This window comes from Ixodes scapularis, unplaced genomic scaffold (genome assembly GCF_016920785.2).
Source record: "Ixodes scapularis isolate PalLabHiFi unplaced genomic scaffold, ASM1692078v2 PGA_scaffold4__175_contigs__length_147842914, whole genome shotgun sequence".
Classification (NCBI taxonomy): domain Eukaryota; kingdom Metazoa; phylum Arthropoda; class Arachnida; order Ixodida; family Ixodidae; genus Ixodes; species Ixodes scapularis.
The window spans coordinates 141,375,645-141,396,638 of NW_024609879.1; the positions used below are offsets into that span (position 1 = coordinate 141,375,645).

The 20,994-nt window shown below is 46.9% G+C and overlaps 1 protein-coding gene across 2 annotated transcripts in view; it reads right to left on the bottom strand.

Annotated features, from left to right (window-relative positions):
* LOC8039136 (nicotinamide N-methyltransferase) overlaps window positions 1-17,415 on the bottom strand; it is a 40,462-nt gene extending 23,047 nt beyond the window's left edge. Inside the window, exons 1-4 of one of the 2 annotated variants that reach the window (XM_029984730.4) lie at window positions 17,210-17,415; window positions 11,515-11,703; window positions 5,603-5,813; window positions 620-1,173 (exon numbers count right to left, since the gene is read on the bottom strand). In XM_029984730.4, coding sequence (XP_029840590.3) covers window positions 741-1,173; window positions 5,603-5,813; window positions 11,515-11,644 — 774 coding nt within the window. In that variant the 5' untranslated portion in view covers window positions 11,645-11,703; window positions 17,210-17,415 and the 3' untranslated portion in view covers window positions 620-740. Of the gene's footprint in view, window positions 1-619; window positions 1,174-5,602; window positions 5,814-11,514; window positions 11,704-17,209 lie in introns of those variants that run through there. The other variant, XM_040502538.2, reaches the window with a different exon arrangement.
* Window positions 17,416-20,994: the final 3,579 nt, after the last annotated feature.

Below are 20,994 nucleotides of genomic sequence, written 5' to 3' on the forward strand. Positions count from 1 at the left end.
ATGAGAAGACTTAAAGAGTGAAAAGACGAGTCAAGAGGATGGAGAACTTCAAAGGTGACCGGGTGATCGCTCGACTATAGGTTGATTTATTTGACTGCTAATCAGACCGGGCATTCTGGGGGGAAAAAACAAACAGCGCGAAACTTGAGACACAATCGAAAGCGATATTTTCTTTTTCTTGAAACGAAAAAGTAGGTTGTCACGCTTAAAGAAGAAAGGAAACTTACGTTGTTTGTATTTTAACGTTCGAAGTTTGTGTGGATTCTCAGTTGCGAAGCATGGGATAGAGGCAGGGTTCAAAAGCAATTCCATGTGTGCGCGTCAGAGGAGGAGGGACGAGGAATGCTTATGCTGTCGGAGTGCAGTGCATGCTATGAGCTCATGTGGCCAATCAAATAACACCGAACGTGCAACGCCATGACTTTCATCTTTCTTTGAGCACATCCTTCGAGGCTGGTAGACCGTGACAGTGCGCTTTTAGCCTGTGTGTGTATATTTTGCGTGTCTTTCAGCTTTTGACTGCGCTCTGACTCAAATATAGGAAGGTCGTCTGCTATCTTGGGCCGATCCAGGTGACGCTGCCGTCGACGCGCGGGTGTGAAAAAGCAAAACACAAAGATAAAAGGTGTGCGCGTCAGAGGAGGAGGGAGAAGATGGCGCTACCTTTTTTATTCAGGAGCATTAGGGAGGACATGGTCAATCGGTTGTCCGCCGCCAGCGTCCCCTTCAGGATTGGTGGTTTAAGACTTTTCGGCGAGGACGACAAACGCGAAATCCCAATGTTTCGGACTGTCCGACAAGACGGGCTTGTCGACAGAACTCCAGCGTGTCACCTGAAGCCCCGCTCCGCTCAATGCGTCCTCCACCATGGCTTTGGTCAAGCTGAGCTCGGGAAATTTGATGCCCGCGACGGTGTACTCGGTCGATCCGGCAATGCCGCAAAATATCAGGTGCCCTCCGTCGCGAATCAGACGCGAGACGTTCCGCATGACTCTTCGAAAGGTTTCTTCGTCGCGACTTGCGGTCGCGAAGCAGAGGCTCGACAAAACTACGTCGAAACGTTCATCGTGCTCTTCGGGGAGGACGCTCGGGTCCAGGACGTTGCACGGGATGACCTTCTTGATGGCCGCGCGTGTCCTTTCTTCGATGTCTTCGGCTCCACTTTTCGCGTCCCTGCGTGGTCAGTTTCTCGGGTTAGAAAAACAATCTTGTATGAACTCGAAATTCTACGAAAACGAAGGAGGGGCATAGAAAACAACATGCTCGCCTATCCACAAAATGCTGGTTCACAGAGATGCGTTTGACTGATCAACTACGACCGCTTAATACTATACTTCGTTTCTGCTTGGCTCCGAGCGCAGCCGAAGCCCGGGGACGGTTCACCACTTATAAAAGAGCGTACGTACGCATCACAAAGTAGTTCGCAAAAGTAAAATTTTAGAAATACTTTGTGTGCAAACATTGCGCAATTTTTATGCTTTGTCCTATTAAGAACTAATTACCAAAAATAAATGAAATAAATGACGCTCAACGTTCTTTATAATATAGTAATGATTATGCTTCGACGAAAAACGCCTACCTTCTGGCTACACTGATCCGACTGCTACACGTCTTTCCGAGATTGTTTTTTTTTCGTGTGATTATGTGGGCTTCAAGCTCGACGCTTTCCTCGCCAAGTTGCTGGACATCCTTCACACTCCTGCAACCGAGTACGACCGAGAGAGACGAGATCTGGTGAAACCTCTTAAAGTTTCTTAGGACGAGGGAACACACTGGCATTCTGGCACCATCTATACGGTGACCCGGGAACTGTATCTCACAAGAGCGAAGGTTTTGTGGGATTTCCGAGGTCAATTGTGCGTAATACCTATAAGAAAGGCTCGTTTATAAAGTTGGCAAAAGTTTTTTTGAGCCAAAAAAGAAAGGATAATGCGCGAGAGAAATAGAAAATATCCGGACCGCCAAGTTTACACGGATACCCAATAGATGGCGCCAGTGTGTCCTCTCGTTGTAAGAGGTTTCAAGGCACCCAGTTCTAAGAGGTCACAAGAGTGTGAACCTGCCTTCAGATGGTCCACTGTTTCGAATACAACGTTGTGCGCTGCAAAAAAAGGCTGCCATTTTGACCTCTGCAATGTTCACGGGTTCGTTGTCAGCGCAGACTTTATGGAAAAGCTTAGTTACCGAAGCGGTATCATTGACGGCTTTTGCAGCTGCTTGATGCTTAGCCGTTCTGCTGTGCTTGTAAACGTAACATTTCCCGCACTTGATGATCGCCCCGCAGGCTTTGCACTTGGCTTCAGTAGTGGTGCGCTCCTCTAGCCATCCCTTGAATTCTGGCAAGCTGAACCAATCGGAGCGAAATGACTTGACGTAACTTTTCCTTCTTGATCTTGTCCGTTTTGGATCGGACTGTCCGGCGCTGTTATCCAATTCCATGGTCAGCACTCGTGAAATCCAGAACACCTGACCAGGAAGCAACGATCAACGAAAGTGTTTGCCTTTGCCGGCGTACCACCCATAGTGGCCGTTACTCGAACAGAACACCACCATAGCCAGCCACAGTGGGGTGTGCTTTGCCTCGACCACGTCAACATGAACGGAAGTTTACCACAAGAATTTATTTTCTCAATATTTCTTCCTTTTAAACGTTTTTTTCCAAATTCCCTCCCCAATTATTGAAATTTCCTGCAATCTCGAGATCCCCTTTTCCCTTTTTGCCTAAATCTAGGCCGAAAATTCCCTAAAAAAATCTCTGCATGCTACATTATTGGTTTTATTCCAGGACGCGAAACGGCATTTTTAATTATGTAGCAGATGATGCCGTCGATGGTCCTGTAGCAGACGAAATGTCGCTTTTCGACTTCTCTACACCTCTGCGTATATTCCGCGAGGAGTGATATACGAAGTGTGGACGAAGTCGCGTCCTATGGCCGGCGTTTGATTGAGAGGAAAGGAAATAGAAGATAGCTTCACGGCCCCCTTATCTGGAGGGGACGGGAAATGGGAGGTTGGATGGGGCGTTGTGTTGTGTCCGCCTTGTTGACCTGGCGTAGTCGAGGAGCGAGTCTATGACCTGCTTTCTTTGTTATAGTTCTTGTCTGGAGAGTCTTTATTGTCATAGGAGTCGACAACCTTGTGTGAGTTCGAAGGCGGTTTCTTGTCGTTCTGTGCTTTTGGCCACGCGATTCCAGATGCGGTGTCTACAGGTGGCCCGGGGCTCGATTGGGACGGTTAACGACGAGATAACACACTGGTGCCATCTATCGGGTAATGCTGGAACACTTCACATCTGCGTGCATTTTACGTATGCTTATTTCCCAAGGAGTTCAAAATAATTCTGACAGCGTTATAAGAAATCAATTCCTATAGATAGTGCATAGCTTTGCTCATGCAAATGCTGCGAAAACCTCGATCTAGGCAGACGAAAATCGAAAGGTTTTCAGGGCTATCTGAGAGATGGCGCCACCTGCCAGTGTAGTTTGTCGTCGCAAAGTCGCATCACATGCGGTCGTAGCGCGGTCAAACACAGTCAAACGCAAAGGTGTGAACCAGCTTTTACTATACTCGGAAGCGACGTTCTGTAACATTCTCGAAGACAGGGAGAGTTCGCCTGCGTAGCTTTGATCATCTCTCAAGCGCGCCTTTGCCTGCATCGCCACGGAAACTTTGTAACCGAGTATAATGCAGTGCGGGGCATAAAACAGCCGGCAAATACCTCTTTGCGCTGTCATTAAAGGGGAGCTCCAGATAAAATTTTATAGCAGCTGATTTGCTTCGAAATCCCTTTAATACACCAATAGAAACGGCTTAAAGGCCGACGTACCCCCTAGGATTTCTGCATGGATGATAATCTTCTTAGCGCTCCCCCCTCGTGAGTGCGAGGGGAGCTAAGTTGGGCAAGGCAATAAGTGGAGAGGATACGGGAAAGGAGGAGGCGGCCAAAAGTGGAAAGCGCGAAGTGTACGTCCATCTCTAAAAAGTAATCCAAAAAATTTGTCTAAACTAAAACTTTCCGAAAGAAAGAACTTGACTTTTTAAACGCTGCTATTTGGGTTGTACGGCTCGTTCCCAGCGGATTACGTGTTTGATGGTGTGAAATGAATACTATGAAAGCTGCCTCTACCGGAACTAAAAATGCAGTAAAAACACGGGGGACATAAAAGCCAAACCGAATTTGACGCGACAGGTTTACGCTGTGAATAAGAAATTTAGCAAGTGCAGTACCACCGCTAGCCTGGTGTCGTTAGTATGCATCACACCCTATAGTGATACACGGCCGCACCCCTGTACGATGCCCATTCACATCTAAACGGATAGGAGTGGGAATTAAGGCCAGGGTCATCCCTGGGTTCTGCGGGCGCAAGCTTTCATTTCACGTGATCTAAGCTATGGTGAGTTAACACACTTGGTTACCGATCGCACCCTAACACACTTAATTACCGATCGCACCTTCCCCCCCCCCCCCCCCCCCCCCTTTTTTTTCCAGTAAGCAACGCCATCAAAAACAGCGAGCGGCATGTGAAAACCCTTTGTTGTATAGTGGCCAGTGCAGTGGACAAAGTTAAATATTTGTTTTAAATAAATTGCCAGGCGACATAATACCCGTACGCATGGTGTCCACTTCAGTGGACATATGTGTGTGCGATTGCTACTCATAGATGGCGCCACAATTCTACTGGTGTGGACGTATTCAGCATCCAAGATACCAGCTTCCAGAATTTCCAGGTAAAGCACGAGCATCCTGGCAAAAGCGTCGTAAACTGTTGCAAAATCTTAGTACTCCCCTGTTAAGCGTTTTCATGCCTTCGAGTAAGTCTTGAGGTGTAATCTTTATAAATATGAGTGTCAAATAAGTCTTCATTCTTCAGTAGGTGATCTATTTGTGGCTTGTCCACTCTGGTGGACATCATGAGCAGCAGCATTATGGGGCCATGAGCTATGCACAAATTGTATTTGGCCAGCCGCGCTTTAAATATACTGGAATGACCCAATTTTCTGTTGCAATGAATAATGCGCCATAATTCCACATATTCCGAGAAAAAAAACTATATTTTGTAATTTTTGTTTTAAAGAAAAATGATCTGCTACCAAATCACCTTAGAGAGAAGCAGCCATCGATACTTCATAAGATATTCCCCTGACTCAGAAATCAGTGTCGTACTTGAAGACGGACTGCCGTCAGGAAGTGATGATGATCTTTTAGAGAGCGGGGATGATGACATCGATTATCCCATAGAGGATGATCAATTCAGGTGTGATGATTGCTGGGAACATGCCAGCCAAAGTGATGACAGTGATGAAGAGGATCGCGACACGGGACCCCAGTCTCCACCACCGAAAAAGAAAAACGATAAGTTTTTTTTTTTTTTTGAAAGTTATGATTATGTATCAAAAGCCCCTATGCATGCTGTCTGCTGTAGTGGACATTCTGTAATTAATGAACTACATTTTTGAAAGCAAAGAAAAAAATCCTGGATCTCAACTCAATACCAATAGTTGCAAAAACGCAAAATTGTATGATTTGCATGGACACTTTCAAAGTATGCAACCATTAAAGGGTTAGCGGCTAATATACGGTTCTATGAAAGCTCCTTCTTACATGCACCCTTCCAAGATGGCCAATGGTTCGCTTATGAAGGACCAGTTCATGGCGTCATCTGCTTTCTGGATCCACTTCTCTACCTCCTGTCGACTTCTGGGAAGCAGGTCACTTAAAACAATGCTTCGGATCTTTCTTGACGCCGGGAAGACGTTGCCGACATTGGGTCCACACCCAATATCCAGAAGTGTTCGCCAGGAGTCAGACACCGCTGTAGAAAGAGGAAGGAGTTGGCATTAAATTGCATTTTATTTCGGTAATTAGTAGTTTACTTCAATTAGCTTTTTCGAGGAACTTGTACTCAAATAACGAATTACTTTAATTTTAGTGCTAGGTTTGCTTATTAGCGATCCTGCAAAAAAGAGATAAGATCCTGAAAGATGAGCTAATATTTGCAAAGACGGGGAAGCATGTACCTTAGGCAGTGGGGTGGGGGAGGTGGACTGGAAGGTCCAAAGCCCACTAAAGTTTTCACAACCCCCCCCCCCCCCTCCAACAACTCTGCTTCAAGGAGCGGGAAGCAGACAGACACTTCGCAAGTGAGGCCGAGTAACTGCGGGATGAAGGCTGGTTCACATAGACCCGTTTTCTTACGTTACGTTACGCTGCGAAAGCTTATGTCCAAGTCGCCGGGAAATCTGTGCTTCGTATTAGGCGTGGTTACCTATTCCAGGAGGTAGCCTGGCACGCGACATTCTAAACGCGAAGGGTTCGGTGACAACGAGCTGGGACGGTGAGTTACCGTGGCAACCAAGGACACAAAGCTCGCCGTAACGTAACGTAAGGAATTCAGCTCGGTTCAACTTTTCACACAGCACCGTTTTCTTACGTTACGTCGAAGTCACTGAGACATTCGTGTCACGAATGTCGCGTGCCAGGCGATCTCCTTGAATTGGTAGCCACGCTTGATATGAAGCACAGATATTCCAGTGGCTTGTACGTAAGCTATACGTAACGTAACGTAAGGAACCGAGGCTGTGTGAACCAGCCTTTAGAGCCGAAGACTGGCGCTTCGTTGTGTCCTGAAGCTAAAGGAGTCTTGACACATTCGAAGAAAGGGCTTGTCCTCGCTTTCCCCCAACGTAGCAACTCTTGTCCGCTACAGGAGGTGTACATACTGCATCCTCAATCAAAGGAGGCAACAGAACGCAGCACCCCCCCCCCCCCCCCCCCCCCCCCCCCACTGAAGCTCACCTGGTGCTCCGGTAGGGCCACACAAAGGGCAACACAAAGGGCAACACAAAGGTGACCGCTTTGCGTTGTCTTTCCTCCTTAAATTCGGGCTATGTAGGGCTTCCAAGATTCGAAAACCGTTCGAGAGACCTTAGTAATTGCTCCACCGTTTTGACATAAAAAAATTATAAACAAGCGGTGTCGGAAACTATATTAAGTACATGGTACTTAATGTACTACTTTAAGTAGGTTTATAAAACAAAACTTGTACTTTACTTGAAGAAAATTCTTTGAGCATGTTCTTGTACTGTACACCCCCCGACCTCAAAATACATTCACCAAATTTGAAAAAAAAAAAAAAAAAAAAAGTGGCATGTCGTCATGTGAAAATGCGCTATCGCCTTTCGAGACCATTTCTCCGACTGGAGTATAGGTGGTATTCACGGAGCCTGCAGGTTCGATTTTGCCAGGGAGCGCCACCGTCGATCCGCCATCTTCGAGGTCTCGGGACGCGGTCGTCCGCTGCTAGTGTGTGCTAATTTCATATCGTTGAAGCTTCGTAGAACAGAAGAGAGAGGAAAAGTTGGTCTCGGGGCCGGGCCGTTTTCTTTGTTGCCGCCAAGTACCGTGTAAAGGCTGAACCGCATGGAAGCAATTTGACGAGCGACGGGACGAGACGAGCGACAGCGACGGGACGAGACGAGCGACAGCGACGGGACGAGACGAGCGACAGCGACGAGACAAGCGACGACGACCCGCTTCGCTATCGCTCGGTCACTCGCCCGACGTGGCAAACCGCATGAAAGCGACGGGAGCAAGCGACCAAGGCGATAAGCGACCCTTTCTAGAAATCCAAAAACCGAGCGACGCGACGACCGACCGCGAGAACTCTCCGTCGCTCGTCGCCGACTCCCGTCGCTGTCGCCATCGCTCGCTAAATCGCTTACATGCGGTTCACCCTTCACTGTCACTCGTCGCATAGCTCGGTTTTGGGATTTCTAGAAAACTTAGCGCTCATCGCCTTGGTCGTGTGCTCCCGTCGCTTTCACGCGGTTTGCCTCGTCGCGCGAATGACCCAGCGGCAGCGAAGCGGGTCGCCGTCGCTTGTCTTCCCGCTCGCCAAATCGCTAACATGCGGTTTTTAAATCGCTTGGGCTAATGAAAAATGCGCCGCATTTTTCATAAGCTGCGCACTCTGTGAGCCGCACGGTATGTTTCTGCACAGGAACGAACACAGAAGGCACGACGTATGTACGACACAGCGGCGATGGAGCAACACGGTTACACGGCCGTAGTACAGAAAATCCGCTAGAGAAAAACAATAAAGAAACTAGCAAAACAAAACAAAGAGTAATCACACCGTGCTACAAAAGCATCAAAGTAGAAAAATTAGTTCTTGCAAGAGCTACCGCCGTCGGCACGGCGGGCAACACGGAGCGCTTCATGGAGCCGAGGGAGCAACGCGGCCGCGGTAAACGAGTCCGATAGCGACAAAAACGAACTAAAACACACAAAAAATACTCCCACGGCGCTTCAAAAGCACCAAAGTATAAGAATAACCCCTAGTTTCGATCAAAAAGACCTTTTAAAGTTGTAAAATACTGCTAAACCACGCTCAAAAGGTCCGGCCAGATGGCATTCGCGATAGCAAGAGACCTCGAAGATGGCGACCGTGGTGGGCGATGCCAGCGAACCTAGCGAGTGACGTCAAGTGAATGTCACCTATTAGCCCCGAGAGCGAACACAAGCGTCGCTGCGGTCGCCGCGCCCTGATTGGGTGAGGCGTACCGTGACGTCAGGGGAAGGACTCCGCTCCGCGATTTTGCATCGGCTCGCTTCCCACAGCACCGGTTTCCTGGTTTGGCGTTGTGTGCCGCAAGCTCTTCGAGGAGCTGGACTTCGTTTACCCGGCATACGAGACGTTGAGTTTGGCCGATATTGACGTGCTTCTGTACATTTTATATGCCTACTTGTCCCCTTTACCTTTAATATGGGGTTACAAATCCCGAAAGCTATCGGCGGAGGCAATTCCGCCGATGAACCTCCCAGCCCGTCCACACGACACAAGGCAATTTTGGGAAGGATCGGTGGAGCGGTGGCGCAACTGTTTCAGACGCTGGAATTCTGTCCCTTGCATGTTCATGATTTAGGACGATATTACATCCCGCTTTCAAGGCATTTGAAGTGGCATTTATATCATGGGCCTTTGGGTGGTCGGCAAATTAGCTCGGGACTCCGACTTTGCGCTGCCGCTCTGCATACGGTGGTTCGCAGATGTTTTAAAGGCCCTGTGTTTGATTATCTTTGAAGTGCTCATGAAACAGGGTTGTTTTACATAAATGTAGCTTCTTCGTAAATTAATTATATAGTTTATACACGTATGCAGGCACATTTTTTAGAAGATGCACAATTACCGGAAATTAGTTTGTAGGGTAGCAGCAAAAACGGCCGAACTGCCCCAGTTGCCTGTATGATATGTATTGAACTGCCCAAAATATGCACAGCAATAAAGCCGTAATTTGGAATGTTTAAACTTTTTCCTGACATTTTTATTCCAGCCTTGGGTATTCGGAAAATACACCGTTTAGTCTGAATTGTCATTTCCAATTAAAAGAGACACTGCAGCAGGTCTTAAAAAGCTTCCTCAGCCTCCAAACTCCCTACAGCTGGACTCTCTGACAACAGAGGAAAACAGGAGTAAAAGCAATCATTCAAACGTCTGTCCAGTGGTAGTTGCAGCACTAGTAGCACAAAAATGTGGAACCCATGTAGGGCGACAGTCTGCATGAGAAGAGGTTCTGGTATTTTAGCTTCAGGACGATTCGATTTAAGTAAAATCTCAATTTTAGGGCTTAACGGACTAATAACGAGCTAGACACGTTCGCTTACGTTTGTTATACATTACTTGAGGGTTGATATAAACGAGTCCACGGATATCACCCGTGTAGTCCATTGAAGTACTATCGGAATCCAGCAAAGGTCGAATGCGAGCAATGTATATAATAAATATTCCTTATTTTTTTTTACTTTGCCCCCGCACTTGGACTGCCTTACTTGTGGTTCTCTCCCCATGGCCCAGACTGTATTTAGCATGTTGCCCGAGCAGCATGCAGCTTTTCTGCTTCGGCGATCTTGTTTAAAAACGGAAATACAAAACAAAAAATAGTATACATAACCTGCCAATTCATTCAGACCATCAGCAGCATTGATTGTGCGAGATGTAAATCCATAGTGATGCTCCTGCGATTGTGGCCATATTTCTTTATTTTCATATACCAGCTGCGATTCATGCGTTGCCTGCCCTGTCAACCATGCTTAAAATGTTGGTTGAAGTTTCGCATGTAGCTAGAGGCCATACCTCAATAAAGGCACAAAAAAAATGTACACTTCTAACGAAAAACACGCCAAAAAAAAAAAATAAATAGAAACGAGCGCGCCGACAGCTGGCGTCGTCACAGCCTCCACAGGGCAAGCGGGGCGAGCCGGGGAAAAGGTCTCTCCTCGCCGTGACGTCACCCCGGTTTGCCGTAAGGGGGCGCCACGCGAACTTCTCGGGGCTAATAGTGGCGGCTATAAGACCGACACAAATAAGTGCCTTATAAATGTGTTGTTTTACACAGCTCGTCAGCGAGAGTACAGCTACTCTGTGGCGACCGGACTTTGTCCAATATTTGCGACCATTTCCGTGAAAAACTCAGGGGGAAGGGAGTGGGGGGGCTTCCAGGGGGTGGGGGGGAAAAGGGTGTGAGGAGGTCAACATAGCAGATGTTTTAGAACCTCCCCCCGCCCCTTCCTTTCACCGCCCTAAATTTCTACAAGAGATGTGCGAGAACATCTGGATCCCCTCCGCCCTTCCGAATCCGCCACTGCCTTCGATTACCACTCAAGAAACGCGTAGTTTGAATTTGACTGCGGCGCGCGCATTACCTTGCGGCCCAACCATTTTGCGCTACAAAAACTCCGACCTTTTAGTTTTTGCAAGTCGTATGACCCTCACCACTGGTTATTCTCCTTCCGAGGTATTGCAGTGATTGGCTCTCCTCTCTGCTTCGCCGGAAAGGAGTTGCTTAAGATTTATTGGAGTGCAGAAGCTCTGGTGGAATTGTAAAATTTGCGTTGTTTTTCATTACAGTTTAAATGAATCTGGATCTTTGGCGTCAATCGGATTTTGGGGATGAAGTTAAATATTGCCGCGTGCATGACCGAGGAGGAGGCACTACAGGTAAAAAAAAATGTTTTGGAGGAAAAGAAAGTTTGGGGAGGAGGAAGTATAGGAAATGCTAGAAAAGAAAGAAGGAAACCTCCTCCTCCACTCTTCAGCGTTTCGTCTGCTTCCTCCCTCCCCAGCCTTGCTTTCCCTCAAAAGTTTTTCAAGAGATAAAAAAAGGCCAGAATGACCGTGCCGAGTCAGTTTTGCCCTCGGTATCTCGAATATTCTAGGCCAAATATTTGAGATACTGAGGGAAATAGATAAGCTTCTTATCTATTGCCCTCAGTATCTCAAATATTTGTCCCAGAATATTCGAGATACCGAGGCCATCGCGGCACTGTTGATTCCTTCTTGCTCCAGCCACCTGTCCCACCGCTGACGCCGCCACGTTCTCTGCTCCTGTTTCGACGCTTATATATTTTTTTTTCGTTTCTGGCACAAGTGTGCCGATTAAACCACTCTTATTTTCAGTGTACGCTCGTCACGAGCCTTTTTTCGTTTGCGGCGATATCTTTACACGTATACTCACGAGAATTGAAAATGGAGTGAAGCTCCCTCTGGAAAAACGGGTGGACGCCGGTAAGCGCTCTCATGGCCCCCGGATATTCCCTGGGCTCGAAGTCCCGAAGATACTGTTCCCTGATTTTCTCGCTGCTCATGTCGCTTGTTTATGTGTCCCGTCAAAATAGCGTCGAGAGATGAACCTCTCTGTTTTAACCTGAAAAGAGAAACGGATCGGTTTAATGGTAGGCCCCTTTAAAAACTCCATCAGGCAACGACCACCATTTCTTGGGCACGAGGCGTTTTATTAGATCCGAGTTCTCGCCGATATATGACGCAGCCCTCGTGTCCAATACATGTTTCGAGGGATGTAGCACGATTGCCCTGCGTACAGAATCTTTCTCGCAAAAGCCCCGCGTCATTAGCCCCACGTTTCGAAAACCCCGCCTTCAGTTACCCTATTCCCCGCATGCCAAAAGCCCCCACTGTCCCCATCCCACCCTCTTCGCGCTTCGACCAGCATTGTTCCACATCCCAACCTAATTAATAGTTTTAGGGTATACAAAGGGTCTTTTAAGTGAGAGGAACAACAAATTAAGGTTAGGACGAAGCGCCGGAAAACTCACAGCGAATGGACCTTTTTCCAGTAAGCGTCTGCGCACGCGCACACCCTTTTTCCTTGACCTTGACCGCCCTTTCGCCATTTTTGGGGGGGCACTGTTTTCTTGCGACACTAATCTGTTCCTATGGGAGAAGGCGAGTCCGGTTGCCCTCCATTTGTAGTAGGCGGCGAAACCGTCAGGAGGCACTCCTTACTGGAAAAAGGTCCATTCCACTTGGTCGTTTTAGCCAGCAACAGCCAGGCAGCGCCGGCAGAGCGAGAGCATGCGGTCATACCCAGTCTCGTTGCAACTTGGCAAAAAAGGAATGATAAGCCCCATATTGCGTGCCGACGGCTTCGAAATGCGGGACGGATGCAAGCACAACGCAAGCACACATTGCAGCATGACGCAGCGAAAACCCGATACCTCTTGGGAGTAGAGGCCCGCTCCGGTGATACGCAGTCACGTCCCCATTGACGTGTCTGCGTATGACAACGATGGAGTTGAGAGGCTGAAGATACAGAATATTACGGTTGAGAGAGCTAGTAAATACAAGTATCTAGGATGAATCTCTTAGTAAAAAGCAAACGCTCATGCCGTAATTATTTGAAAGCCAATAAATCAAGCCGCTTCAATGCGATTCCAAGCCCTATGTTTTCTTCCCCGCACGGCCCGTCGTAGCCAGTATTTTTAATATAGTGTTTCTTTTCTATTTGAGCTGTTCGCGCACGGCTGCAATTGTCGCCTTCAATTGATCTCTGGAGAGCGGATATTCACTCAGCGGGAAGTGATGCTTCACGGGCAGAGAAATCGCTTTTCGATCAACTTGAATGCATTAAGAGCCGACTCGCGGCAGGTGTTAAAGGGGTACTCCACAGGTTTTTTCATTGTCTCCGATTTGCTCGAAATGTCGCTAAACTCACCAACAAACATCACTAATATAGTATCCCAAATAGTAGGTCAAAATATCGTTTTTTCGCAAAGTTATTGCATTTGCAGTTTCGGTCCTCACCGTGCTTTTTTTTTTTTTTTTTTTTTTTCAAGCTGAAAGTTTCTACTGGCAACAACGAAAGAGTGACGTCATTGGAAGTGCAGGGGTTCACTCTTTGGACTGTAGAATTTGTTCCCAACTGATTCGAAGCAGTTTCATGGTGTCAAATGAATGCCTTGGAAGCTCGCTCCAGTCCCCGCACTCCAGCACGCAACAAATGACTATACTTCATTTCACCTTAGGTCCGAGCGCGGCTGATGTTACGAGCCGAAGGGCGAATGAAACAACGCAAAAAGCGCAGCGTCATGGCGTGCTCTCTGCGCTTGACTAGCCGGCGGAGGAGAACGCACAGAGAAGCGGCGAATACCGGCTGGTCCTATCAACTGCAGAGAGCACGCCATGACGTTGTGCCTCTTTCGCTGTTTGGTTGGCCCTTCGGCTCATAACATCGGCCGCGCTCGGACTGAAGCTGAAACAAAGTATAGCATATTATATTTTAAAAACTGCTTGCTCGACTGGCAAGCCTCGTCACGGCACTGAAAAGTGCGGGTATATTTGAATGTTGGTTTTTGCATTATATTTATTTGTCGATTTCAGAATAACTAATATGAATTTCGCGATACTAAATAGCATACCGGAAAGCGCAAAGGCCGGGGAGTCAGAACATATAGTTAGTTGAGGTAGCTAAAAAAACCTGTGGAGCTACGCCATGGCGAGCTCGAAAACTTCTCGCGCTCATCCCAGCGCGCCACTTGGAGGGAAGTTTCTTCGGGAACCGTATTGTATATTTGAACAACAAAATAAAGGATAGCTTTTTTATGTTTTCGATTTTACCTACTATTTTTACTTAATGCTAAAATTCCAAACTATAAATATACGTATTTTCCGCGATATTTTCATATTGTTCAGTCTTTTCCCCAGAGCGCACTCGCTCTCGGGGAGGAGACAACCGACAGTCACATTGGCCACTGTACGATAGGAGCTACGGTTCAGACCAGCGATACAACATGACTATCCGCACGTCGATCGATTAGGCCTAATCCCTCAAGTGGTCTTAAACTTTTTAATGTAAAGCTGAATGTCAACCTTCGACACCCCGCCCCCTCCAATCACGGCCCGACCCCCGACCAGCGGCATCAATGCCCGACACTTTTACGTCATCTCGTGTTGTTGTTACACCACTGATACGCGAACACACGGTCATATCGGCGACAACTTCAGTCCGACGCAACTCCGACGCAAACACGCTTCATGCTTCGAGGCGTGTCCGCAAGTAATTCTGTCGTTGTGTCTGCAGCGAGAGACTGTGTCTCTTTGCATGATGTGTGAGCAGTGTGGCGGCGGTTTCATGGCACGGAAGAGTTCCATGTCATAGAAGTCTATAGCGTAGAAGTCCATAGAAAGGTCCGTGGCACAGAAGTGCATTTCGACACATAAGCTGCACCTACCGTGAGCGCTTTCTTCTACCCCCTTCTCTGTGTCACTGCCAGATGTCGTTTTAACTGACGATTTCCACCCGACATCGGCGCAATGCAGAGAAACACCTGCGGGAACCGTCTTTCGAGTGCAACCCGTCCTCGTTTGTCTCCCCTGTATCGTGCCATCTGTCCCGCAGCTTCATCCGGTTTTGCGGTGCCTGACGTCACGTGACTTGTTTTCTATGGTGTGACTACAGTGTCTGGAACGTGTTTGCGACGGGCCTTTACTCAATCCTAAAAAGAGCGATTTTTTTTTGCCTACAATGTGCGAAGAAGTGATGGCAGTAACATGCTTGCGCACCTCCCCGGATCCTCACAAATGGCCAGATTTCTGGGACATGGCGGCCTAGTTTCAGGTTCTCACGCCACGTGGCGTATCAACCTTGAAGGTGATAAAGTTCCTGGAGAAGAGCTTCCAACAAGTAGCGACATTCTCTGAAGCGCCGACTGCGTGACGGCGCAGCTTCTAGGAAGCGAATGGCGGCGCAGTCTGCTGTGCGCCACAGCAGACGACTGAACTTAATGACGCCATTTTGTTGTAGTGGAATGTGCTTTGGCATTTGTATTGGTTCTGGTTGGTTGTAGTTACTTGTAAGAAGAAGTGTCAAGGGACTTTAGAAGGAGATGAGGCCTTTAAAGCGAGATTCTCGCGTTAAAGGCATTATCTTCTTACCGCTCTTACGCATCGTTCCGGCCTCCCATCCTTTCACAGCTTGAACTCGGCCGCCACCGTTTGCGACGATATGCTGCATCATTCTTCAGAAGTAAAGGAGCGAGAGAGGCGGGGGGGGGGGGGGGGTAGTCACTGTTCACTTATCGCGAACGATCCTAGGGTGATCTTTGAGGCATTTTTCTTCTAGCGGTCTCATCAAGCTACATTTACAATTCTAAAAGTGTGAATTTCCTACCTTATTTACACCTCTGAGGTGTATTTAATTTTCGTTGGTCATATTTTCGATATACGTATATTTTTCACTGTTTATTTTGCCTGGCTGTATTTTTTTTCTTGTACGTATTTTTGTTACGTGAACTGCGTATGCGTAATTAATCACGTTTGATGTTGAGTATATGCAGTTTCATTTCTGGAAAACGTTTATATAAGACAGCATCAATACAAAAATAAGTATATACAAGTATATAATAACAACGAGACTGGTAGGTATTTCTAGCTACCTACACGGATTATGTAAGCAACACTTTCAGGCCTTTTAGAAGACACACTTTTTAAAGTGATTTTACGGGAATTTAAGATTAAAAATATCAGAGCACAGAAAATAAGCGAAAGAAAATATTGCATGGTTATCCCCCTGATTTGAGCACTAAAATGACTGCCGTGTGACCACCAAGTACTGTAGTCTTGGGTATCTGAGAACTATCCACCACAAAATGTAACCGTAACTACAAAGAAAAAGAAATAAAGAAGAGTTGCAGTTGTGTTTTTGAAGACAGCAAACTCATGTCTTTTCGCGTCTAAATATTTCCCCAAGTAAACTTTTCTTCGGCTGTACACATCTGGTCGGCACTGTTACGGAATACATATACAGTTGGAAGCAGTGTTGTCTGTAACAAGTCACAAGTAACGGCGTAATCTGTAAACAGTTACTTTTTCCGGTAACGTTGTGACGTACTCTTTATTCTTCTAAAAACAGTAACGGGTAACGTACTTACGATACTTATTTGAAGTAATCTGTAAGGTAGTTACGTTGCTCGTTATATGTTCTTCACAAGACTTAAACAAATCACACTTTCATTTTTTTTCATGCCTCTAGCTACCAAGCCTCCAAATATTGGAGTTTTTTTTTGCATTTTTCTTTTGAGTATTTACGTGAAAGTGTAAGAAAGATATGGTATATACTTTTTCTCGATAGACAATGTGTTTCTTTAAACATGGTGCTTATGCGTGCCTCTAACGTCAAAAGAATAAAACCTGCTATATTATAATTTCATCGAATAACGCAAAAGTAACGGGCATTACTTTTTAACGGTAACGGTAACGCGTTTCATTTGTTTTGATGTAACGGAGGTCTCCGTGTCTTTTTTTCGTAACTTGTCTTTCAAGTTCTGTGGATTTTTTCTTTAGCTCTTTTAACTCCCTTTCCTGCACGGTAACCTTCTCCAGAAGTTTACGATAGTCCTTGCCCATTATTGCTAAAGAATGTTTTATTCCTTCTACTGTTTTTTCGTGGTTAGTCAACTTCACCATTATTCCGTCATGTTTTCTTGACTGCTCCTCCATTGACTCCTCGAAATTATTCATTCGATCTAGAACTTGTGTCAATTTGGTACTCATGCCCAAAATATGCTTCATCAAGAGTGCTACATTTGGTTCTCCCGAGCTTTCGCTTGTGCTACGTTGACCAATATCCTGAGAGTACGTGGCCGAAGGTGCTGCCTGCTGACATTTGAGGGATTTGCAAGTTACGCCAAGCCAGATGCTCAGGTTTTCGCTAGACCATGTTTTAAGTACAGTCTTTGTTACCCCCACGCATTTCCCTAATATCTTCCTGCACTCAGCACACTTCAAACTTTGGCTATCCTGTCTGGAATCGACATCAAACAGGTAACGCAATGAACCGTCGACATTTCGGGTAATGAGACAGTCCAGCGAGGCGTGAAACAAATGAAAGCGAAACAAATCAAGCAAATTCTTACCTAGAAAGTGCAGAAGAATCGGCGTTAACCGTGTAGTTAGCACACCGTTGGTTTGCGCCACACCGTCGTCTGCTGCTGGCTTTTGAAGACCAGTCCGGAAAAGACAGCAACAAAAGAATCGTTACATGCTCCAATCAGGCACCTAGCAGCTTATCAACGAGGACTGTCCGATAGAGCGATAATAGCTTCACCGTGCGAGGAACAGACTTCCGTAACCCCTTGAAGCTCGCTAACCTATATCGATGAGGAGCGCAAAAAGCGGGTGTCGCCTTGCCTCGGTCGTTCTTGTCACCGGTGACGAGCAACTTATCAAGCTTTTGATGCCACGTAATGCCTGCGTCGTCCGGCGGTAATCATGCAGCGCTCATCCCGGGTACTCGAAAATGCAGAAGAATCGGCGTTAAACGCGTCGTGCGCCACACCAAATGTGCTTGATTTTAAGCCATATAAGTTGCACGCTGCAGGTTCCTGCCGGAGGCGCACTCCCCCAAAAACTCGTAGGTATGCCCTTTTGGAACGTGATTCTTTCGAAGCAGTCATACTCAGCATCTCTTATCCCAACAATCAGATATAATGTGAGGCGAGAGAAGAAGAAATAAAAATAATATGCCTCAGTCCGCTCCCGCCGTTAGGCACCGCAGACTTAAAACCATTAGAAAATAAAATGAATTGGATGCTTGGATCAAGTGGGAATTTTTGGAAACAGCCACTTGGTAAGTTAATGGAAATGAAGAAAACCGGGAAACGGGTCAGCCAGTGGAACGGCCTGGGAAAAACGCCAGTGACTACTAAAACTCCCTTCCAGTGCTCGACTTACCTATCCGACTCCGTCCAATCCGATGTCCGAACACACAATACGACGGTCGGAGGCGAGGGCTTTCAACGCTCTCCGGTGCTACGAAAACCCTCGCCCCCCAAGGTCACTCCGGCAGTCCGCAAGTCGGATTGGAAGGTTTCGTCGTACATGTGTTCCGCGCTTTAGTCGCGAACGTGCTTCACAGCGGGTACGACGGTCACTGTATGGCAACCATGAACTGCACAGCCCCGCCGCAGGGATCGGTTTGATATCTCTCAGATTCAGCGCAGAGGATGCCCCAAAGCGAGGGCCCCTCCCACCCTGGGAATACTCGAGAGGCACCATGGTTTGCGCTTTCGGAATGTGATTCTTTCGAAGTAGCCACATTCAGCGCCTCTCATCCTAACAATCAGGGCGAACCGCGCAAAGTTCCAGAGGAATCATGTAGATGGCGCTACCTGTCGAAAGCCCGATCAAGCAAGCATCTGGCGTCGCAAGCCTGCCCAAGTTACTTACACGTGAATGACGGTGCAGATTCTTCCTGGCACGGGTCAGCCGAAATGATAAGCTAAATTTTCACGTGAACTCGTTCACGCTTATATCTGGCGTAAAGGATATGAGAAGAAAATGCAAAATGCTCATTTAGCCGAGGTGCATCGCTTTGGTCAAAAACAGAAGTTTGTGCGCACGCTTCATTTCCTTACGTGAAATTCGTTTTCATGCTACGTTTACTGAAATTTCCTACGCGTGGCGAATGGAGAGGAGTTAACTACCAATTGTAGCGAGCAGGAAGCTTCGTAGGATGGGCTTATCTAACCTTTTCTATGTTGGAACACAAAATAGTCAGAGACAACCGGAGCTCCCAAAGTGTCACCGAAGGTAAAATGCTCGTGCTGGAGTCGGAGCTTTTAGCTCGTTCTCATGCCTCATTCACGCTGGCGGTTGAACCGCGATCGTAAAGCGATTGCGAACGCGGTCGTCTAAAGTAAAGATTCAGTGCAGTTTCACGCGTAGTTGTCAATGAAAAGGAGCCGATCCGCTTCGCGGTGGCGATTTGAACGTCAGTGTGAATGCAGCCTCAAAGTGGAGCTCCGGCGAAATGTTCGTGATCGCTGATTTGCCTGAAAATTGGTTCGACACATCAGCAGACACGCAGCAACTTAAATTATAGATCCGAACGACATCACGAAGTTAAGGAGTTTTCACAATTGGTCCTAGACCTTATTTTTATTTTATTTTTTACAGAAAGGTCCTACTGGCAGCATTGAAAACGTGACGACAAATGTGATCTGGGCAGTACAACATGAAGTAAAGGTAATGGTGCAGGTTAGTTGGTGAACGATATTATATACTTACAAAACCGAGACAAGGGAACAAATAAAGATAAAAGAAAAAAAGGGGATAACACAGCGACGTTTCAAAACCCAGATGCAAGATTTATGTACGCAACAGCTCTATTTAAACGAGCCTGATAACACATTCCAACTTCGGAAACACACCTGTCAACCCCATAAACACTGTCTAAACTCGTCCAAGGAGGGTATGCTGATACGATTGCCCGCGCTTGTCATGCCAAGTGTTTCTTTTACTGCCCTCTCGAATGGATCCTTTTCTTTGCTTAGCACTTTTGTTTGTGCCCATTTTCTATAACAAATCTTGCATTCTTTCAGGTGCCCGCGCGTTCTGACTTTGCCGAACAAGCCCCGACAGCTCTTTTGTGTTCAACAACCTGCTCCTGACGGGAAGGGCAACTCCGCTTCTTTTTCAGTAGTGCAAAATTATACAGTTCTCTTTGTTATCATCTACAAAGCCCACATGGCAAATATTACGACGGGATTCCGCCTAGAAGTTCATTAAAATTGCTGTCAAAGTTTGACAAGCACGAATCCGCTGATTTTGGATGAGACGTGCGGACTCTGCCCGGATGCATTTCCGCTTCCTCCAAATTCCTTCTCCCGGCACGTCCGCGACGTCATCAAGCATGCAAAATTTTTTTTTTCTTTTTTTTTCTTCTTTTTTTTTTAATTTTTTTTTTTTTTTTTTTTTTTTCCGGGGAGAGCACGGGTGGCGCCAGCGCCGTGAGGGTTGATCACTGATAGACCCATTGCCTTGTTGAGCGCGGTGTGTGTTCAGTGCGTATTGACGTGCTATGGCACGTGCTTTGCAGACGACGCGACGATGACTGCGAAGCGCATGTCCGCGTGATAAATCACGTGACCCCTTGTATATCACGTGGGTGTACATGCTTAGTGATGCCGAAGATACACTGTTGTCCGGCTTTGTCACCGTTTCGGTTTCGGTTTGCGATCATGGCTGGAGTAAAATTGCACGAAAAATATTTTTTTTTTTTTTTTGCGAAACAAAGGATTGTGGACTCTTTTTGAGTGCTTCTCAAAGTAAAATCGGCCAATATCTCGAAATTTTCGAAATTGCGCAGAGCTGCCCTTTAAAAGGATATTCTTGATGTTGTGAAATAAATACCGGCGTAGCATTCATTCCATCACGAACACAATGCGCGACATAGTGTTTTTTTAGACCCCACTTGAACACTCGGGGAGATATGAATGTTGTTTTTGGCATCGCCTTCGATTGTCGATTTCTGAATTTCTATTCGGAACTTATCGACAATGAATATTTATGCTAGAAGGAGTATTCGCGATTCAAGCAAAGCGGACAGCACCTAGCGGAAAAGCACTAACTGGACAGAACTGATCATTTGGCGATTTCTGCTCGCCGCTTGTTGCTTCCGCGATTAAATGTTGTCGGCGGTTGTCGGCGATGGAACAGTTGCCTCGGTGACTCCGTCGTTACTGTCGTATCAGCGTGTTGCGCAGGTCACTCTGAACGCAGCCTACGCAAAAGCGTGAAGCAGACATTAGCCGTTCATCAACGTTCATCAGAACTGAAAAGGGACAGCAGGTGGTGCTTCAGTCGCTTCCCCGAAGAAGGTCAAGCCGATGGAAGCGCGCTGATGCGAACACGTCCTCGC